Source organism: Colossoma macropomum, unplaced genomic scaffold (genome assembly GCF_904425465.1).
Source record: "Colossoma macropomum unplaced genomic scaffold, Colossoma_macropomum, whole genome shotgun sequence".
NCBI classification, from domain to species: Eukaryota; Metazoa; Chordata; class Actinopteri; order Characiformes; family Serrasalmidae; genus Colossoma; species Colossoma macropomum.
The window spans coordinates 47045806-47065535 of NW_023494791.1; the positions used below are offsets into that span (position 1 = coordinate 47045806).

At 39.4% G+C, this 19730-nt stretch overlaps 1 protein-coding gene across 1 annotated transcript in view; it reads left to right on the forward strand.

The window, feature by feature from the left end:
- Window positions 1-17254, forward strand: part of wdr35 (WD repeat domain 35) — a 45390-nt gene extending 28136 nt beyond the window's left edge. Inside the window, 9 exon segments of the mRNA XM_036575208.1 lie at window positions 5766-5969; window positions 6109-6255; window positions 6369-6501; window positions 6625-6735; window positions 8805-8969; window positions 9322-9462; window positions 11533-11689; window positions 14860-15100; window positions 16506-17254. Coding sequence (XP_036431101.1) covers window positions 5766-5969; window positions 6109-6255; window positions 6369-6501; window positions 6625-6735; window positions 8805-8969; window positions 9322-9462; window positions 11533-11689; window positions 14860-15100; window positions 16506-16656 — 1450 coding nt within the window. The 3' untranslated portion in view covers window positions 16657-17254.
- The last annotated feature ends 2476 nt before the right edge of the window (window positions 17255-19730 follow it).

Below are 19730 nucleotides of genomic sequence, written 5' to 3' on the forward strand. Positions count from 1 at the left end.
CAGAAACTCTATGACCCCCTCTTTCAATTGGTATATGATTGGTTCCTGTAGAAAATGGCGCTTTGAAATCAGATGAATCTTTTTGAATCACCCTGTGTATCGTCTGTGCCAGTGTACCAACATTTGTGTCACAAATCAGTATTTCAGTGGTATTTATAGATAAAGTAAGCAACGTTTCTTTAGTTTTTAAGGTCTATTTTGTACACTTTACTTTTCCAACACCTTAAGTTACTAACTGCAGTGTGTTTGATTTAAAATACATGAAAACTACATAAATAGTATGCTTTTTAAAAAAAAACTGCTTTTTGCTGGCTAGCATTACAATACTGTGTAAAGTTCTATTTGCTGTAACAAAACACCATAGGGAACTTTACACAGTAATGAAAACGGAACAAAACAGTCCAATCAAAACAAGCTATGTAAGGTATATTAGATTTTCTTTTAGCATACAGGAGCAGCACTCAGGAAGCATGAGCTCTCTTTATTAATGCTAACTTAAATATCATCATATAACATGATATGTACCAAAATTTATCTGAGAAGATAATATGTAGAGCCATTTTCTGGGCAGTAAGCATTTATTTGTTAAAAACACTAACATCAGAATAAATACAAATAGAAAATCCGTTGTGATTATTCTGTGTGAATGTGTTAGCTTAACCCACATGCGTCAGGCTCCAGTCCTCGTGGGCCAAAACACTGCAGACTTCAGCGCTCTGCCTCATTAAACACACCTGATTCAGCTCATCAGCTAATAAGCGAGGCCTTCATGAACTGAATTCAGAGCGTTAGATGAAGGTAAATGCATCTCCACAGCGCTTTGGCATGGAAGATCCCCATTTTGACATGCCTGGCTTAAACAATACCAAAGCTCTCTTTAAACCCAGTTCATTCCACAACAGTTGATGGCAAAAGTTGGGAAAATTGAACTTTTGTTGTAATGTTCTGCTGACCGCTGTGATACGCAGCCATTGACGCTGGTGGAGGTGGAATTTTCCATCGCTGCACCAATGAAAACAATGTAATATGTGGTTTGCCGTCAACTGTCTACCATCATGAGGTAAATGCAGCATAATGCACAGACCTGTACTTGGAAAATATTGTGATATTGAATCATCAGTCAGAACAGCCCTGCAATGTTGGTCAGTTTCATAGGCAAGTCTCATGATTTTTGACTACTTTCTGTCTTTTTTCTTCCATTTGTCCGCTTGACTTTCTAATTGCAGTGTTGCAGAGAGATCAAGTAGAAGAACTCATACATTATTATAAGCAAAACTCAGGATAACTTTTAAATTTCCCTCTCATTGCTGGAGCTTGAGCCTTGTTGAGTGGGCAGCAGCCACAAGAGACCCCCTTGTCCAGTGTGTGCGAGTATGTGCATGTTTGTGTTCGAGTGTGAGTTCGTATGGCTGTTGCCATGACGTTGAGAGAATGTCTGCACTCTCATTCAGGAAAGTTTCCCACATCTTGGCATCTGTGCATGTGAACACGTGCATGTTTAAGTGTCTGTGCGGTGGACTCAGGGCTGTAGAGCACATGTCACTGTTTGTTTACTCTTCTCTCGGTGACGTGAGACGCTGGCGAGTCTGCGCTGGTTTTATGATCGCCATGACGTTTGTTATATGGTTCTGTGACGTGAGACGCTGGACAGCATGGGCTGCTTAACGGTCCGAGTTACAGAAAGCTGAACACTCGTATGGAGGACGCTCCGTTACGGATAGACCACATTACTGCTGAGTGATAAGGCAAAAATGTGACATCACAAAACTTGAAGACGTTTTCATAATACATGATATGGGCTGTATCACAATATTTAGTCATTTTAAAGTTTGCAAGCAAGTTGGAATGGAGAAAATGTGCCAGCAAAACATTTAGAAAAAAACAATTATGAGTGCAATGATTTGTTTAAATTCAGTGTTTGTCTTTTTTTTATGATCCACGTTGTTCAGAAGTACTGATCATACCTGTCATATACTCAGAAAAGCATATTGTGATGTAATTTATCTAGATAGCAATAACGTATTGTCATATCGCCCGCTCCTACCACTATGAAAGAAAAATGTGACAAATCTCAGTGGCCAGTTTTTGCCACCAGATACTGACAGTAATGCTGTCTTGCTGGAGTAAATCAGCCGGTTTGAGTCTGTCTGGCTCTGGCGCCTGTAGAGACTGAGAGAGAGATGATGCCTCGAGTGTGTTGGGGATATGTGAGCTGTGTGACAGTGTGTTTGGAAGTGTGGGAGGCTATCGAGAATTCCCTCGCTCTGAAGCTCTGGGCCTGCTGACACTTTTCTCAGCACACAGAGGAATTTCGGAACGACCTGGCAAAAAAGGAAAGACCTCGCTGCACAGTCTGAGTACAGCCTGACCTGCCCAACCGAAAGAGTCCGATCTTTACTTTAATGTCAGTGTAACATTGTTTAGGGTGAAGGTGAAAGGGGGAGAGAGAAAGAAACAGAAAAAGAGGGGAAGAGGCAAATAAGAAAAAAGAGAGAGAGGCAGAGAGACACAGAGAAGAAGGAGAGAAAGAAAAGGAGAAAAACAAGGAGAATAGAAAAAGAGAGGGGAATGGAGAGAAAGAAAGAGAGAAGAGAGAAAGAAATAAAAAGAAGGACTGAAAAAGAGAAAAATGGAGAGGAGATGGGAGACAAAGAGAGAAAAAAGAAATAGTAACAGAGAGAGGGGAGAGTGAGAGGGAAGATAGATAGATAGATAGAATGTTAAACTTATTTACCTTTATTCCAGCTTCCATTCTTTTCAGGAGCCTCACTTTCAGTTCCTCCTTTTCTCTCAAAGATGAAAGCTTTAAGTGCTGTTTATCTGATGGGGGCAGTTTTGGTGTCTACCAGGACTTCCAGGTGGTTGTTAGGAGTCTTATTTTGATCATTTTTGAACTCCAGTTCCCAGAATAGTAGAAGCTGTTACTGCAGCAAAGGGGGACAAACTCCATATTGATACCTTTCATTTCAGAAGACACGTTGGATGAGCAGGTGCCTACAAACATACAGTGTATGTGCACTTACTGCATTGTGTTGGCTCTCAGTCTGGAGTTCACCATGAGTTCAGAGGTCAGTGTTAGTTGCGTGTGAACGTATGAAAGACCTCTGCTTGTTATTAAACACATTCTACTCTTTTCTTCTGGTTGTGGCCTTTTGTCCATGTGTTTTCTGCGAGCATTTGTCCTGTCAACACTGAGGGAAAGAGCAACTCCAACAAAACTGCCATTGGTGCTCAGAGGTCATCACTGTGGAGTAAAACATTTTCAGTGACCAATGTTTACATGCTGCAAATTCTTCTAGTGGCCATAAAGTAGAATTCCACATAGTCACGTAAGGAAATACGACATTTTCTTAACCATCATCCACATCTCAGCTGAACCATTTTAACTAGAGTTGTGTTTGTCAGAATTGGGGTCATTTCAAGCAAATTAATAAATCCTTAAATTGATTTATTTAGCATTTAGAAGTATAGTAGAAGTTATTGATGTTACTATTTAACTGTAAGTACATAATTACATAATTAATTACAACCCTATTTCCAAAAAAGTTGGCACTCTGTGCGAAATGTATTCAATAACAGAATGCAGTGATGTGCAAATCATTTAAGCCCTATATTTAATTGAAAGTAATGCAAAGACAACATATCAAATGTTGAAACTGAGTATATATGAAAAATATATGCCCATTTTGAATTTGATACCAGCAACACATTTCAAAAAGGTTGGGACAAGAGCAACAACAGACTGGTTAAGTTGTGTAATGAAAAAAAAAAAGCACCTGGTGGAACATCTCACAACTAATTAGGTTGATTGGCAACAGGTCAGTAACATGATAGGGTATAAAAAGCACATCCCAGAGGGGTTCACCACCAGGAACAAGGCCAAAAACCAGTATTGGCTGGCTGTGATCTTTGGGCCCTCACGCAGCACTGCATTAAAAACAGGCATAATTCTGCACTGGAAATCACTGCATGGGCTCAGGAACACTTCCGAAAACCACTGTCTGTGAACACAGTTCTTCACTGCATCCATAAATCCAAGGTAAACCTCTATCACGCAAAGAACGAGCCATATATAAACAGAATCCAGAAACGCCGCCGCCTTCTCTGGGCCTGAGGTCATTTGAGATGGACTGAGGTGCAGTGGAAAATGTCCGACGAATCAAAATTCTTTTTGAAAATCATGGACGCTGCGTCCTCCGGGCTAAAGAGGAGAGGGACCATCCGGCTTGTTATCCGTGCACAGTTTAAAAGCCAGCATCTGTGATGATATGGGGATTTAGTGCACATTGCTTGGGTGACATGCACATCTGTGAAGGCACCATTAATACTGAACGGCATTTACAGGTTTTGGCAACATATGCTGCCATCCAGACGACGTCTTTTTCAGGGAAGGCCTTGATTATTTCAGCAAGACAATAACAAACCACATTCTACACTTATTACAGAAGCATGGCTCCGTATTAAAAAGAGTCCGGGTGAAAAAAATTCTCAGCTTCAACATTTGATATGTCATCTTTGTACTATTTTCAAATAAGTTTAAGTTACCCTTTATTAATCCCACAACAGGGAAATTCACCTCCGCATTTAACCCATCTGTGCAGTGAAACACCCAAATACACACTAGTGAGTGGACACACACTAGGGGGCATTGAGCACACTTGCCCAGAGCAGTGGGCAGCCCTATCCACAGTGCACGGGGAGTAGTTGGGGTTAAGTGCCTTGCTCAATATGGGGTTTTAGTAATTTGGACATCATTGCATTCTATTATTAGTTAAATTATATTTGATCTACACTTACTTTTTTCTGTTAGTTTTGCTGTCAAATGACAAAAACATGGCAAAAATGTAAAAGACTGAACGCAATAATGCATTTTCAGCAAATTCAAGTAGTAATAAAATATCTCCTCTTCAACTTACAAGCACAAATGTCCAATCTTTGAATATACACTTTACACAAAATTGTCCACTAATTTAATTGGTTATATGCAGAGCCATTTCTTGTACGAGTATATTTATTGTTATTATTATTATTATTATTATTATTATTATTATTAGTAGTAGTAGTAGTAGTAGTATTGTTGTTGTTATGGTTGCGCATAATTTTTTTCATCCCTCGTTCCTCCCGTAGAATCCCATTTATTTTCTTTCGCAACAAAAGCCCTAATCTGTCTTTTTACCAACAGCCACCAAAGTACATGTACTCGGTCAGGTTTCCAAGCTCTAATCCACACCCATACTGACCCACAGTTCTCTATGTGTTAGTTTTTTCATCCCTCGTTCCTCCTATAGACGTCCATAGTAACCGCTGCGCACCCATTCCGCGTTTCCTTCAGGAAATGCACTTTTCTATTTATTACCATTATTATTATTTAGCATTTGTCAGTCACGGTGATGGCAGAAACAGTTCCTGTATTTATTTCATTTGACTTATTATTTTTTAATTTTATTTATGTAGGCAGGTAGTTTAAAGATTCAATATCCAATTTTTATAATTAAGTGTTGTTTTATTGTTTTTTTTTCCAGATTTAATTAATAAAGTGTTTTTCATTGATGTCTACAAAATACTATGATACGAGTGGGTTAAGGAGCTTTATATGTTCAGAAACAGCCCTGGCTATGACTGGTATTAATATAAAACTAAAACATGCTTTTTGTTATCGCTGGTGGTAACTACGAATTCTGTTTCATTTTAACATACATTAATAAAACACTGCTTTCTGTTTCGCCTCTCTCTCTCTCTTTCTCTCTCTCTCTGTCTTTGTACAGGCGTTTGCTGGCGGAGGCTGCGCTGCAGAAGCTGGAGCTGAAGACGGCTGAGCAGGCGTTTGTGCGCTGTAAGGATTATCAGGGAATCGAGTTTGTGAAGAGGCTCGGGAACCTGCAGAGCGAGGCCATGAAGCAGGCGGAGGTGGCGGCCTACTTCAGCCGCTTCGAAGAGGCCGAGAGGATGTACCTGGACATGGACCGCAGGTACGTCTGGACACGCCCTACAGCACCTGGAGGAGAGCCAGAAATGACTTTAAGCCAAAGTGTTCAGTGGATCTGCACCTCACTGTTTTGTTGCTTGCAATTTTCTTACTGATTTTCTTTTTTTCTTATCTGTGTCCAGAGACCTGGCGATCAGTCTGAGGATAAAGTTGGGTGATTGGTTCCGGGTGCTCCAGCTATTGAGAACCGGATCAGGAGACTCCGACGATGCTCTGCAGGAACAGGCCTACAACGCCATCGGAGATTACTTTGCCGATAGACAGAAATGGTACAGGAAGAAACTGCTGGGTTCATTGCAGAATTGACTTCAGGAGAGTCTGAGCGAAAGTCAGTTATTAAGGGTATAAATGTCACACTTGTTTATGTTTTTGTGTTTTTTAGGCTCAATGCGGTGCAGTACTACCTACAGGGTCGTAACCAGGAGAGACTGGCAGAGTGTTACTACATGTTGGAGGACTATGAGGGGCTGGAGAGACTCGCTAACTCTCTACCAGAGAACCACAAACTGCTGCCGGTGTGTTCACTCTTTCATACGTCTGTAGGCTTTATTTTCTTTATTAGCAGATTTCCCTGCTGTTTATAACCAGGATGAACATTTTACTAAAAATGACTATGAATAATTTACTGTTGTTGTTAGGACATTGGCCAGATGTTTGTGACTGTGGGGATGTGTGAGCAGGCAGTAAGTGCCTATCTCAGGTGTAGCCAGCCCAAAGCAGCCGTGGATGCCTGTGTGCATTTAAACCAGGTAAGAACAGTCAGGCATGTACAGTTGTATGCAAATGTTTGGGCGCCCCAGGCCAAATCAAATGTTTTATTCATTTTCTAAGTTAAAATAAAAACACACTTCTGCATATTTAATGTACAGTTACTGTTTATTTGCTGAATTTACCATATTGTTGAAAAAATTAAACCTAAAGTTTGGCAAAAGTAATGGCAATTCTTTTTAGATTTTATTTTTTCCAATATATTAAACTCATATAAATAGAAATTGTAAAGTTTCCTGTTGAGGATGTGTGCTTATTTTCTCTTATAAAATCAACAATACATGTAATTTGAACAGAGATATTCAGACTTTAGCATACAACTGTGTATTACATCATCTCACCTGTATGTACCTGTTAAACATCTCATGAAGCTTCATGGCTCTTGTTGCTGCTAGATGTTTCCACTTCACCATAGAACTTACATTTGACTGGGGCAACTCTAGCAGGGCAGACATTTGACAAAATGGCTTGTTGGAAAGGTGTCATCTTATGAAAGTACCATTAGAAGTCACTGAGCTATTAAATATGACTCATTCTGCTGCCAGTGTTTGCCTGCATGGCTGTATGCTTATTTTTATTCATTTAATAGGCCTGAGTCTAATAGAAGGCATGTCCACATACTTTTGGCCATGTAACGTATGTACGTTTTACACTGTCCTTTTTTGTTGCTGCTGTAATTTTGTTTGGGATTAATAAAGTTTGCCTCTCCGTCCATCCATCCATCCGTCCTTCACTACCACACTCAAGAGAAGTTCCTATAGAGACAGACAGCCCCAGTTTCAGAGTCAGATGTCAGTCACTGTGCTGGGTGATTTTCATCCTCTCTCTGACTCAGAGCCACGTTCTTTCCTGTTCCTCCCAGCTGATGGGTACTGTGGCTTAATAACACACTACTTTCTCCAAATAAGTATGTTATTAGAGTCACAACAGATTGATCGGTCCAGTATCCTGCAGCAGATGTTTGTAACCAACCATTGGCTTGCACTGGGTTGCCTAACCGCATCAGTCTCATACATTTGGAGATCATGTTTTACTTCTTACTTTGCACAAACAGAAAATGGACACTTTTAAGATCACATTTGACTGACAGCTGATTTGGTCAGACTCTGAAGATGAGACGACACTAAATCCCCTAACTGTCATCACCACTGAGCAGCTTTTCAGTCGGCAGCTGTGACAGAAGAACAGCTAAACAACCTGGAATCAGCCAGAAATGAACCCAACACCATTCGCCAAACTAAATGGGCTGTAAGATGCTTTACAGACTGGCTGGAACAAAACAACATTAATACTGATCCGGTCAAAATTTACAAAACTGAGCTGAACCTGATATTGTGTCAGTTTTATGGCTCAATCCGAACTTCAAAAGGAGAGGCTTACAGCAGACTGAGCAGCGAGTGGGCGGAGCTCGTTACTCTGACGTAGCAACAAGCTGCTTGTTAAGGAACTATAATTTGGTGAAGGAACTGCGAACATTAAAACATATTAAACGCCGCGTTCACAGCCCAGTTTATTAATTTATTACTTTATTTATTTAACTGTTGTATAAAAACAATAGAACACTTGAGGAGTGTGTTATCGCCTTTGGCTCGTGCCTGCGACCAAATCACAGCCGTGATGTTATTTCGCGATAACACACTCCCTCTCGTGTTCTATTGCTTAAGTAAATCACTGCTGTCTGAACAAAACCTCATATCTCTATTTTTGCATTTTTTCAGTGTTTGACATAATTTGAAAGCGCCTGTTGTCCTGTTGTACATTTTGTGTAAATTTAATGATGAATGGACAAAAAGAAATGTCCCAAAATAAAAAAATAAAAAAATTCTGGTTTCATGGAGTTTTTTCCTTCTCCTGTAAACTTCTTATTTAATATATATAAAATAATTGAACTTTTAGATATACTAGAATTAAACAAGATACACTCGCTGTGCTACAATTATTCCTCAAATATGTCTAGAATTATTGATAGGCTACATCTGTTGATAAAGCTTATGTTATTAACGTTTTAGATTTTCTTCAAAATCTAAAACGTTGTGTTCTTGTGTTTCAGTGGAATAAGGCTGTAGAACTGGCTAAAAACCACAACATGAAGGAAATTGGTCCTCTACTGTCCAAGTACGCCTCTCACCTGCTGGAGAAGAGTAAAACCCTGGAGGCAGTGGAGCTCTACAGGAAGGCTCACCACTTCTTGGATGCTGCCAAGCTCATGTTTAAGGTGAGAGAGTGGAACGCCCTGTTTTGAAACGGCCTGCGTTGTTAGCTTCCATCCTATTTCATTATTTTATTACATTTTTTGTTTTTTTAAGAAAGGCTTTTATTTGCCTTTCTTCTTCTAAAGCACTTTGAGCATTTTAAATGAGTATTTTAAATGTGTGTAAGGTGCTATATAAATAAAGATCCAACTTCTTATTGTTATTATTGTTAATAATATTAATAATCATAATAAACAATACTTCAAAACTGTTCTGGTGCCACCCTGGCAAGTTACTGCCCTAGACGACTGCCTATGTTGGCTATGCCCACCACAGATCTCACGAACTGCTGAAAATGATCTTCTGTTTGCGCAGATTGCAGATGAAGAGGCGAAGAAAAGAACAAGGCCTTTGCGGGTGAAGAAGCTGTACGTGCTCGCCGCCCTGCTGGTGGAAAACTACCACGCTCAAGTCAAAACCTCACAGCAAAGCAAAGCCAAGGGCAAAAAGTCAGAGGTACTGTCTTCCATCTAATCTAACACCTTTACACACAAAAGCTCTGTTCTATTTGTGTAGAAATGCTGTGAAGATGCTTTATCTATAGACAGCAATAGTGTCTAATAGTCAGGGGCCGGATTCATGAAGGAAAAACCTGTGAAAGTTCTTAAGGCCTCAGCACTTCTTGTGAAACGAAATTCTTGAGGGTTGTGCGAAGGTTTCGTGTTGCCTGTCGCTGATGCTCCACGTGACACTATGACATTTATGATAAGTTTCATGACTGCTGGAAAACGATTCTTTCACTGTTCTAACTATGGCGAGTTCACAACACTGCCACCATTTAAGGTGGAACGGGAAAATTCAAACAAGAAGCTGGTGAATAGAAAGCCAACTTCAGCCTCGTCCTCTTGTGAACCTAAATATAAGGTTATCTGTATGTTTTGGAGGTTGGTACTGGTTAGTACTACAGAATAAGACTTAACACTTTACATTTAGGAGATATTCATTCTTTATTTAACAAATGTGCGTTTCATAGTGAAATACTAGTGTGTCTGCCAAAGCCGAAGGTCCTCAAAGTCGTCCATCTTTATTCAATGTCACACCTCTTTTTTTACCGACCAATCAGAGGCTTTGACGCGTAGCATCTTAATCCAAGTTCGCCCAGCTGCCATGTGCGTGACACAGCGAACGAAGCCTCTGCCTGACATCTGCGGTTGTTCATTTTCTCCGCAATTATGTCATCGCTGAAGCCAGGCGAACGCCATCTCCTCAAGACGTCTGCTGAGGCCTTTAAGACAAACACTAAGAAGTTCATAAGAACGTTCTTAAATGCAATTCTTGAAAAAAACTTAAGAAGTTCTCAAATATTCTCTTAAGATAATTATTTTTTTACGATTTTCTTAAGAAAATCTTTTTTGTTTTCTTATGTCGGCTGGGTTGCATTTTGATACAAAGATATATTTTGAATTTGTATGAACTGTTATTTCCCTTATTAGGTTCATCTGCTCAGAGGAGCAAAATGGAGGAAAAACATCAAACCAAGTGTTTAAAATCTTTAAGAAAAACAAGAAATAGAGGTGATGGTGGACGAAACAGCCAACAGGAAAAAAAAATCCTCCTTAGAAAATATGATAATTGTGAGGTGATGGCGGAGAGCAAGAGACAAGGGTGAGAAGAGTAGCAGAGGCGGCGTCTGAGTTTTATAATTGATTTAGATCAAATCTCGTCAACTCTTGCAGCCTAAGACAAGTTTGAGGCTGTTGTAGGGTTAAGGAAACATTTGAGAACATAATGTTTTCAAGAATAACACTTGTTTTTAGAATTATTCTTAAAAAAGGAGTTCAGAAAAAATCTTAAAGTTTACCAATTTTTTGAAACTTTTTTCTTAAAAATGAAATTAAGAAAAAAGCACATTTTCTTTCTTAAGACACTTTTGTGAATCCGGCCCCAGGTTCAGTCAGGGACATCACTGCTGCCCTTCAAAGATTTGGGGTCACTCGGATTTTCAAAATATTTTTAATACAAATGAGCCTGCTTTCTTTGTCAGTTTTCAGTATCTTAACATATTAAAGCAGGTTAATTTAGAGGGAAACAATATGACGTGTAAATCTTTGTGCCAGTATTAGTATGAATAAAGTCCTTGGGAATAAAGCCCAAGGCTACATATTTTATCTCCTTGTTGTGATGTCAGCACTCAGACCTTTCAGGTGTTTAAACCTTTGGACCAAAAGTTTCAATCTGTTCTTTTTGGGAAGAGAAAACTGTCAAATTATTATTTAGGCAAAATCTGCCCTTCATGACAAGTAAGGTAAATGAACCCAAAGCATTTTGCAAAATTTGTCTTTCTTACTTAAGAGGTAACGGAATGAAAATTACAAAAGAAGTCAAAGTGTCACTAAACTTTTCATCTGTCACAGTCAGGAAGCCCAGTTTTCAGGCAGTAACTGATCTAAAGAGTGAGACAGTGGGCTTTTAATCTTGGAACCAGCTTCCTTCCTTCCTTCCTTTAGCTCTGTCATCATTAGAGATAAAGGGGGTTATTTGTAGCCCAATTGAGGACAATGTTGTGTGTGTGTGTGTGTTGTCTAGGCCACGTCTGCTCTGGCTGGCCTGTTGGAAGAAGACGCGTCCACCTCAGACAGCCGTATTGTGGATAAAGCGTGGCGCGGAGCAGAAGCTTACCATTTCTTCCTCTTAGCTCAAAGACAGCTCTATGACGGAAATGTGGAGGCCTCTATGAACACAGGTATAAATCAGAATGCACATAAACTCTCTGTTCATTCATTAACACTTCGAGCTCCATACTGCACTCACATTTTATTTACATTCTGTATCTGCAGGTTTGAATCTGTGCATCTGACTTTTTCCATTTGTTTTAATGTCCAAAAATGACAAAACAGAGCACACAGTCTGTGGACACATGGCATTAAATCATTCGCCTGAGTTGGAAAAACAAACCACAGGTTAAATTCTTTAGATTTTTCAGTCAGACACAAACATACAGTCAGTGCAGTTCCCCAGAAGGTCCAAATGTATACAAAGTCCCAGGCTAAGACAAATAAAACGCAACATAAAATGTGTCGGCTGACCACCTGTAGCAGTGAGTTGTGCATGTGACGCAGCTCCTGAGTGCGTATGTACGTACATGCGCCTGCGTGGTCTTGTATCTGCGTCTCTGTTGTGTCTTCTTTCATTTGTGACGCAGAAGGTACCTCGTCATTCAGTGCTATGGGCATTTAACACACGTGTGTGGCTGCTGTATGACCTGTTTACAGCGTGATACTCTTTCATTACACTATTTTTTGTTAAAATGCTTCAAAATACAATTGTAAGAAGGAAAATTAGAATTTAATTAGTTAAGTATAGTATAAAAATATGTTCGTTGGGTCAGTAGGTGAGTACGGTGGCCGAGAAGACCCAACAAACTGCTACAAACACACAAAACACTTTCATCAGAATGACAACATGGGCTCTGCATTTTACAAATGTGCTGCAAATTCGTGGACACTCTGCAAACTCAGAAAGCACTTTCATCAAAATGATGGCACAACGCTACATTTCATAAATGCACTGCAATTACAGAAAACCCAAGCAACTTCAGAAACACTGATAATCCAGTGACAACACAATGGACATATTTCCAGATGGCACTCAAAGAGGACGGAGCCATTCAGGCTTTCAGATTCTGTGCAGCATAAATATTCACCGGTAAAAGTAAGTTAACTTTTATTTGAGCAGATTACTGACATCACTGTATCGTAATGGGAGTTATCTGTAAAAGTTAAACTGGTATAATAATACCAGAGAACTACCACAGTACAGCTGTGACATGTTAGATAGCTAGCCAGCCAGATTATCCATAAACTCGGGATGTCAGTGTCTGAGTGTCCATGATCTTACTTACTTCTGTCAGTGGTTTTCCATCACAGATATTCCATCTTCTTACAGTCTTCCAGAAACATATCCGTTGTGTCGTGACTGGCTTTGCAGCTTTTCTGCCTGTTTTCTTTATTTGCAGTGCGTTTGTAAAATGTAGCTCCAATGTAGTCATGTTGATGAAAGTGTTTTCTGTATTTGCAGCATGTTTATGAGTTTGTAAAGTGTTTTTAATTGAACAATGAATATCTTGTGGGTTACCGTAGGTGAGGAGGTGCGGTTAGGGAACTTTCTGGTTGGCCAAATCAAACGGCGTCATGTCCACACTTTGAGCATGTTCCTAAATGCTGTCCTAACTTCAGGATAACGTCTCTTTTAGGCTTCTGTCACTATAGTTAGCTGTTCTGATGAAATGTACTACTTTTAGGCAACTGTGACATGCGACATAAGGCCAGTCATATTAACTGGCATAATAGCATTACATTTGTTCATACTGCAAAACATATGTTCATGAAAACCAAATAAAATACTGCAGAGTTGGCGGAGGAGACAGAGTTTAACGTTGGACATAGTAAGCAGGGAAAGCAGGCTATGTGAACTTGGCCTCGGGAAATGGAAACTGAAACTGATAACCCTGTTAACAGGCACAGTCACATTCTTGTAGTTTATCAAAGTTACTAAAACTTCCATTTCATTATACTTTCTCAGCTGTGCATGTATTGTTTATTGGTTGCAGGGCAAAAATGTAAAACAGGTCTAGTGTCAAAGCTTGTTTTGGAAATGCTCTCCACTGAAGTGTTTTATCTTGCACAGAATCAAAGGAATCTTGTTTTGATTTCTTTACTTTATCCATTCTTTCACCTTTTCATTCTTGATCTATCATAATTCTTAGTTTCTTTGCATGTTTTCTCATCTCTGTATAAACTTAATGGGCATTCAGTTATTCATAGTTATTGGTTAATCTTCAGTTTTTTCAGTTTCAGTCATATTTCAGTCATTTTTTTGCAGTTGTTCAAAGAATTGCTTTGTATGGCGGTAATACAAAATCAGAAGACAGTGTTGCTATTGAAAGGTTTGCATACTTGGTTGCACAACATCAGTTTTCAGTTATTCTCTGCCCTTGTTCAGCCCTGTGTATTAGGGCTGCTCAATATATCATTAGATAGATAGATAGATGGATGGATGGATGGATGGATAGATAGAAAAAGAAAGATAAATCGATAGAAATAAAGAAAGAAATAAAGAAAGATAGATTGATAGAAAGAAACATCAATAGAAAGAAAGATAGATCGATAGAAAGATAGATAGATTGAAAGAAAGAAAGACAGATCGATAGACAGAAAGAAAGAAAAATAGAAAAAAGCTAAATCGATAGAAAGAAAGAAAGAAAGAAAGAAAAAATAGAAAGAAGAAAGAAAGAAAGAAAGAAAGATCGATAGAAAGAAAGATCGATAGAAAGAAAGATCAATAGAAAGAAAGACAGACACAGACAGACAGACAGACAGACAGACAGATAGATAGATAGATAGATAGATAGATAGATAGATAGATAGATAGATAAAAAGAAAGATAAATCCATAGAAAGAAAGAAAGAAAGAAAGAAAAAGATAGAAAGAGTGAGCATTAGTGAGGTCAGGTGCTGATGTTGGATGGTCAGTTCTGGATCACTAACTCATCCCAAAGGTACTGGATGGAGCTCCATCACTCCAGAGAACACAGTTCCACTGCTCCACAGCCCAATGCTGGGGGGCTTTATACCCCTCTAGACTGCGCTTGGCTTTGGTGCAGCTGAATGCACTGAGAGCAGTTGATGCACCTTAAAGTAGCTGAATTCACTCATTAGACGGTTGTCAGTGTGGCAGTATAACTGCAATACTACCATTTTGTCCATATTGTGCAGCCCTACTGTAACTGTATAATGTATTTCTCCCACTGTTTTATAAAAGTTTCCATGTGGCGCCTTATAAGTCTTTCCATGCTTCAAATTTTATTTATATCTTTATTTCTGATCCTCCTTTTATATTCTCTCTCTCTCTGCAGCTCTGCACCTGCGTGACTATGAGGATATAATCCCTGCAGTGGAGATCTACTCCCTGTTGGCCATCTGCTCCTCAGCGAATCGCGCGTTTGGTACCTGCTCTCGCGCCTTCATTAAGCTGGAGTCTCTGGAGAGTCTGTCCCCAGAGCAGAGGCAGATGTACGAGGACTTGGCCCTGGAGATCTTCACCAAACACAGCCCTAAAGACAGCCGCAAGAGCCACCTGGACAGCACAGACGACAGGTAACCACGCGCACGTATACTGCACATCCTAGTGTTTAACATTCTACTCGCTTTAATGCAGACAACAATTATGATTGTATTCCACTTTAATACACCACTTTTTATTAGCTTTGTATGCTTGGTGCAAACGTAGACCAAAGCAGGAGGTTTATGGATTTCATACTTCAGTTTTAACCTTTATAAGTGTAGATTTATCATTGTTTTGCTATACAGATGATTTACACAACATAATTAGCGATTGCATGTTGCTGTACTCCTCAGGGAATTGTGTGTTTGGTACCTGATTTGATATCACGATCATAACAATAGTGTTGCGCATTGCAGTGCAATATGCAACACTTTTGTAATGCAATGAAAAGCAGCGTGAAACACTATTGTTATCCGACTCTATATTCTTCTTATTTTTCTGCTGGTATACAGCTTTTAGATCGGACATTACGGTTTCCTGTAGGAATGAATGGGGTGCAAAAGTTTGTGCAGTCAACTTACATCATGTTGATGCAAGTCCCATTAGCAACAACCTATAAACCATGGTAACACCCTAGCAACCACTTGGGATACAACTGCAACCACCTAACAACACCCTAGCAACCACCTGGGATATAACAGCAACCACATAGCAACACTTTAGCAACCACCTAGCAACACACTAGCAACCACCTGGGATACAATAGCAACCACCTAGCAACACCCTAGCAACCGCCTGGGATACCATCGCAACCGCCTAAAGTACCATAGTGACCATTCGGCAACACAATAGCAACCACCTAGCAACTGCTTAAGCAGCACAGTCGCTCTGCATTGTTTTCTGTTTTTGTTTCTCTGGGTTAACAGATGTAAAAGTCTTCACCATAATTGTTCTCTTGCCTCTTAAATTATGAAGACTTTTAATTTCTTATACATCACATTCAAAAGCATTTCATTCACTTCAGTGCAGTCCAAAAATAAATTAAGAAAATGGACTTCATTGTGACCACTTTATACTAGCTTTGCATGTTTGTCCCAAACTTACACAAAAGTTTTAATTACAGAATTGCGTAATTAATCATGTTTAGTTATCTAATAAATTACATTTGCATTACATTTACGTTCGTTTTGTATATATGATGAATATATCTTTTACTTAGAAATGTGGTATCAGTTGAAAGGTTACCCATAACTTCTCCACTTTTTTCAATGAGCTTCAAGTCAGAAATAAAAACCAATCATAAGAAGAGGTATTTGAAGATATAAATGCTATAGGGACCAAGAAATGTCAACTCAAATCGGAAAACAGGTTCAGATTAGGCCTTACAGGTTTTAAATTCCTTCCAAACGTCTTTTGCACTCCTGCGGCTTTCACAACACAACAGAACAGACATGAGTGAGGAATAAGCTGTGTAAGTGTTCTTTCTCTCTCTTTCAGCACGGAGGGCAAGCTGCCGACGTGCATAGTGACCGGCAGGAGCATCTCGGATTATCAGTTCTGGATGTGCAGTGTGTGTAAGCACTGTGCACACGAGCAGGACATCACAAGCCACAACTTCTGCCCTCTCTGCCATTCCTCTCTGACATGACTCCGCCTTTATTCTCCTCTTTTCTCACTTTTTTTTTTACCGCTCTCTTTATCCACGTTGTCTTTTTCTGCAGCCAGCACTTCATAAACTCCAGCAGAGTTCAGGTTACTGCACAGTTTATTCAACGCTGTTGGAATTACAAGCATAAGGCAGCCAGCCCTGTTATTCAGACGGCTTACAGTGCCAGTGATTTTGAAACCTCTAATCCCTTCATTCGCCATTTGGAGGCCAGATTTTCACTGGCTTCTGTAGTTTGGACTGATCACACTGTAGTAAACAGTGAACCATTCATATCGATTTTAAAGGAATACTCTATTTTTCATTCTTCATCTGCCGCTTCTGTAGCACATGATCCGTTGCCATGAACAGTGATTTCCTCGTACTTTGAAAAGAACAGAAATCCTGTGGAAAATGGTTATAATGGAATCCAATGGGAAGCTTCTAATATTTATTTATTAATTTCCTGGTATTTTTTCAAGGGGAGACATTTGAAAGCATGCAATGACAATACACAGCTCCATGCATGTGCTAATTTCCAAATATGTCCTTTCATACATCTTGTAACCCACACCTCTCCCCCTTTGTTATTCTTTAAAAAGTTTTTTTTTCTCCCTTTTTAACATTCTTAAAAACAAAAACGACCAATAACTACACACATTAAAACTGGAGAAGATGCCTGGGGGAAAAAAATAAAAAATAAATGGAAAAAAAAAGAAAATTAAAAATGAATAAATCATAAAATGAATAAAGCTTCAGGGAAAAAGGGGGGTAATCACTCACATCGTATCTCGACAAACTCTGGCCTTGTAGACGTCATACTGTTGACCTATTTTAACCATAATTTTACAGATTTTGCCGTCGTCTACAGACGTCCAGACAGGCCATGAGGTAGTTATAACTCCCAGATTGTTATTTGGAGGTAACAAGTTAATTATCTTGTTATCTCAACAACAAAACAAAATTGTTATCTTGAAATAACAAGTTACTTATTTTGTTATCTCGAAATAACAAAAGTTCTTAAGGCAACGACTTGTCTTGCGATCTAAAAATAAAGTTGTTATCCTGAGATAACAAGTTAATTATCTTGTGATCTCAAGATAACAAATATAATTAGGTAACAAGAAAATTATCTTTTGATCTCGAGAAAAAGTTGAGATCTTGAGGTAACGAGTTAATTATTTTGCGACCTCAAGATATAGTTGTTGTCCTGAGATAACAAGATAACTAACTTGTTATCTCAAGATAACAATCCAGAAAATTATGGCAGCAGCTCACAGCCTCACCGGACGTCCAAAATCTTCAGACTAGGGAAGCTTCTGTTAAGTGTGTTGCGAGTTAACAAGTTTTTTTGTTCTTGTACAGAGAAATTCATCCAAGTTATTGTCTGTGGTAACTGACCATGTGCTACAGATACAGCAGATCAGCTCGGACAAACACTGGAGTCTGAGTGACCACAAGTTCCAGTAACATTGCAGGAGATCTATGGTCTCATGTTGAAACAGAAGCCTGAGCACAGAGCTGTGGGCAGTAATTTCATCATTAGAAATACATCAGCACATTATAACTACATCCGATTCTTACATCACCAATTTATAAGCGTCCTTTGTTACGTTTTTACTGTCTGTTTACGTCTCAGACATTTTATACTCACAGGATTTTGTCGCTACACAGTGAAGGAGCAGCTGTTTTACTGAATGAGTGCAACTCGTTGCTGCAGGATGTGTAACATAAATAGAACAACTCTAAGAAAGGGACCAAACTGTACTCAGTCAACAAACGTAGACATGAATATCGTATGTAAATTATTTTTTTGTATTATTATGAATAATAAAATAAAGAAAGAAATTGTGTTTTGATGTATTATTCAGTATTAGTGTATCGTAATTCCATATTTCTACACTCTTAAAAAAGATGGTTCTTCAAGGGTTCTTTACTAAAGAAAATGGTTCTATGAACCATGAACACTGAAAGAACCCTTTGCGTGCTTAAAGGGTTCTTTGCATGGTGAAAGCGTTCTTCAGAGTTATTGAGAATGAGCTGTAGATGGTTCTATATAGAAGTTTTTTGAAAAGGGTTCTATATAGCACCAAAAAGGGTTCCACCATTTTTTGGTACTATATGGAACTCTTTTTGCTTAGATTGTAAGTTGTAGTGAGTATGTGTACAGTTTTAGCAAACAGGGTTCTATGCAGTACCGAAAAAGGGTTCTTTGGCTTGTAACAACAGTGGAACCCTTTTGGGTGCTATATACACTGATCAGGCATAACATTCTGACCACCTCCTTGTTTCTATGCTCATTGTCCATTTTATCAGCTCCACTTACTCTATAGGAGCACTTTGTAGTTCTACAGTTACAGACTGTAGTCCATCTGTTTCTCTGATACTTTGTTAGCCCCCTTTTACCCTGTTCTTCAGTGGTCAGGACCCCCATGGACCCTCACAGAGCAGGTACTATTTGGGTGGTGGATCATTCTCAGCACTGCTGGAGTTTTTAAACACCTCAGTGTCACTGCTGGACTGAGAATAGTCCACCAACCAAAAATATCCAGCCAACAGCGTCCTGTGACCACTGATGAAGGACTAGAGGATGACCAACACAAACTGTGCAGCAGCAGATGAGCTATCGTCTCTGACTCTACATCTACAAGGTGGACTGACAAGGTAGGAGTGTCTAATAGAGTGGACAGTGAGTGGACACAGTGTTTACAAACTCCAGCAGCACTGCTGTGTCTGATCCACTCAGACCAGCACAACACACACTAACACACCACCACCACGTCAGTGTTACTGCAGTGCTGAGAATGATCCACCACCCAAATAGTACCTGCTCTGTGAGGGTCCATGGGGGGTCCTGACCACTGAAGAACAGGGTAAAAGGGGGCTAACAAAGTATCAGAGAAACAGATGGACTACAGTCTGTAACTGTAGAACTACAAAGTGCTCCTATATAGTAAGTGGAGCTGATAAAATGGACAATGAGCGCAGAAACAAGGAGGAGGTCAGAATGTTATGCCTGATCGGTGTAAAATAACATGTAAACATTGTTACATTTTCACAGCGTACTGTTCACTGAC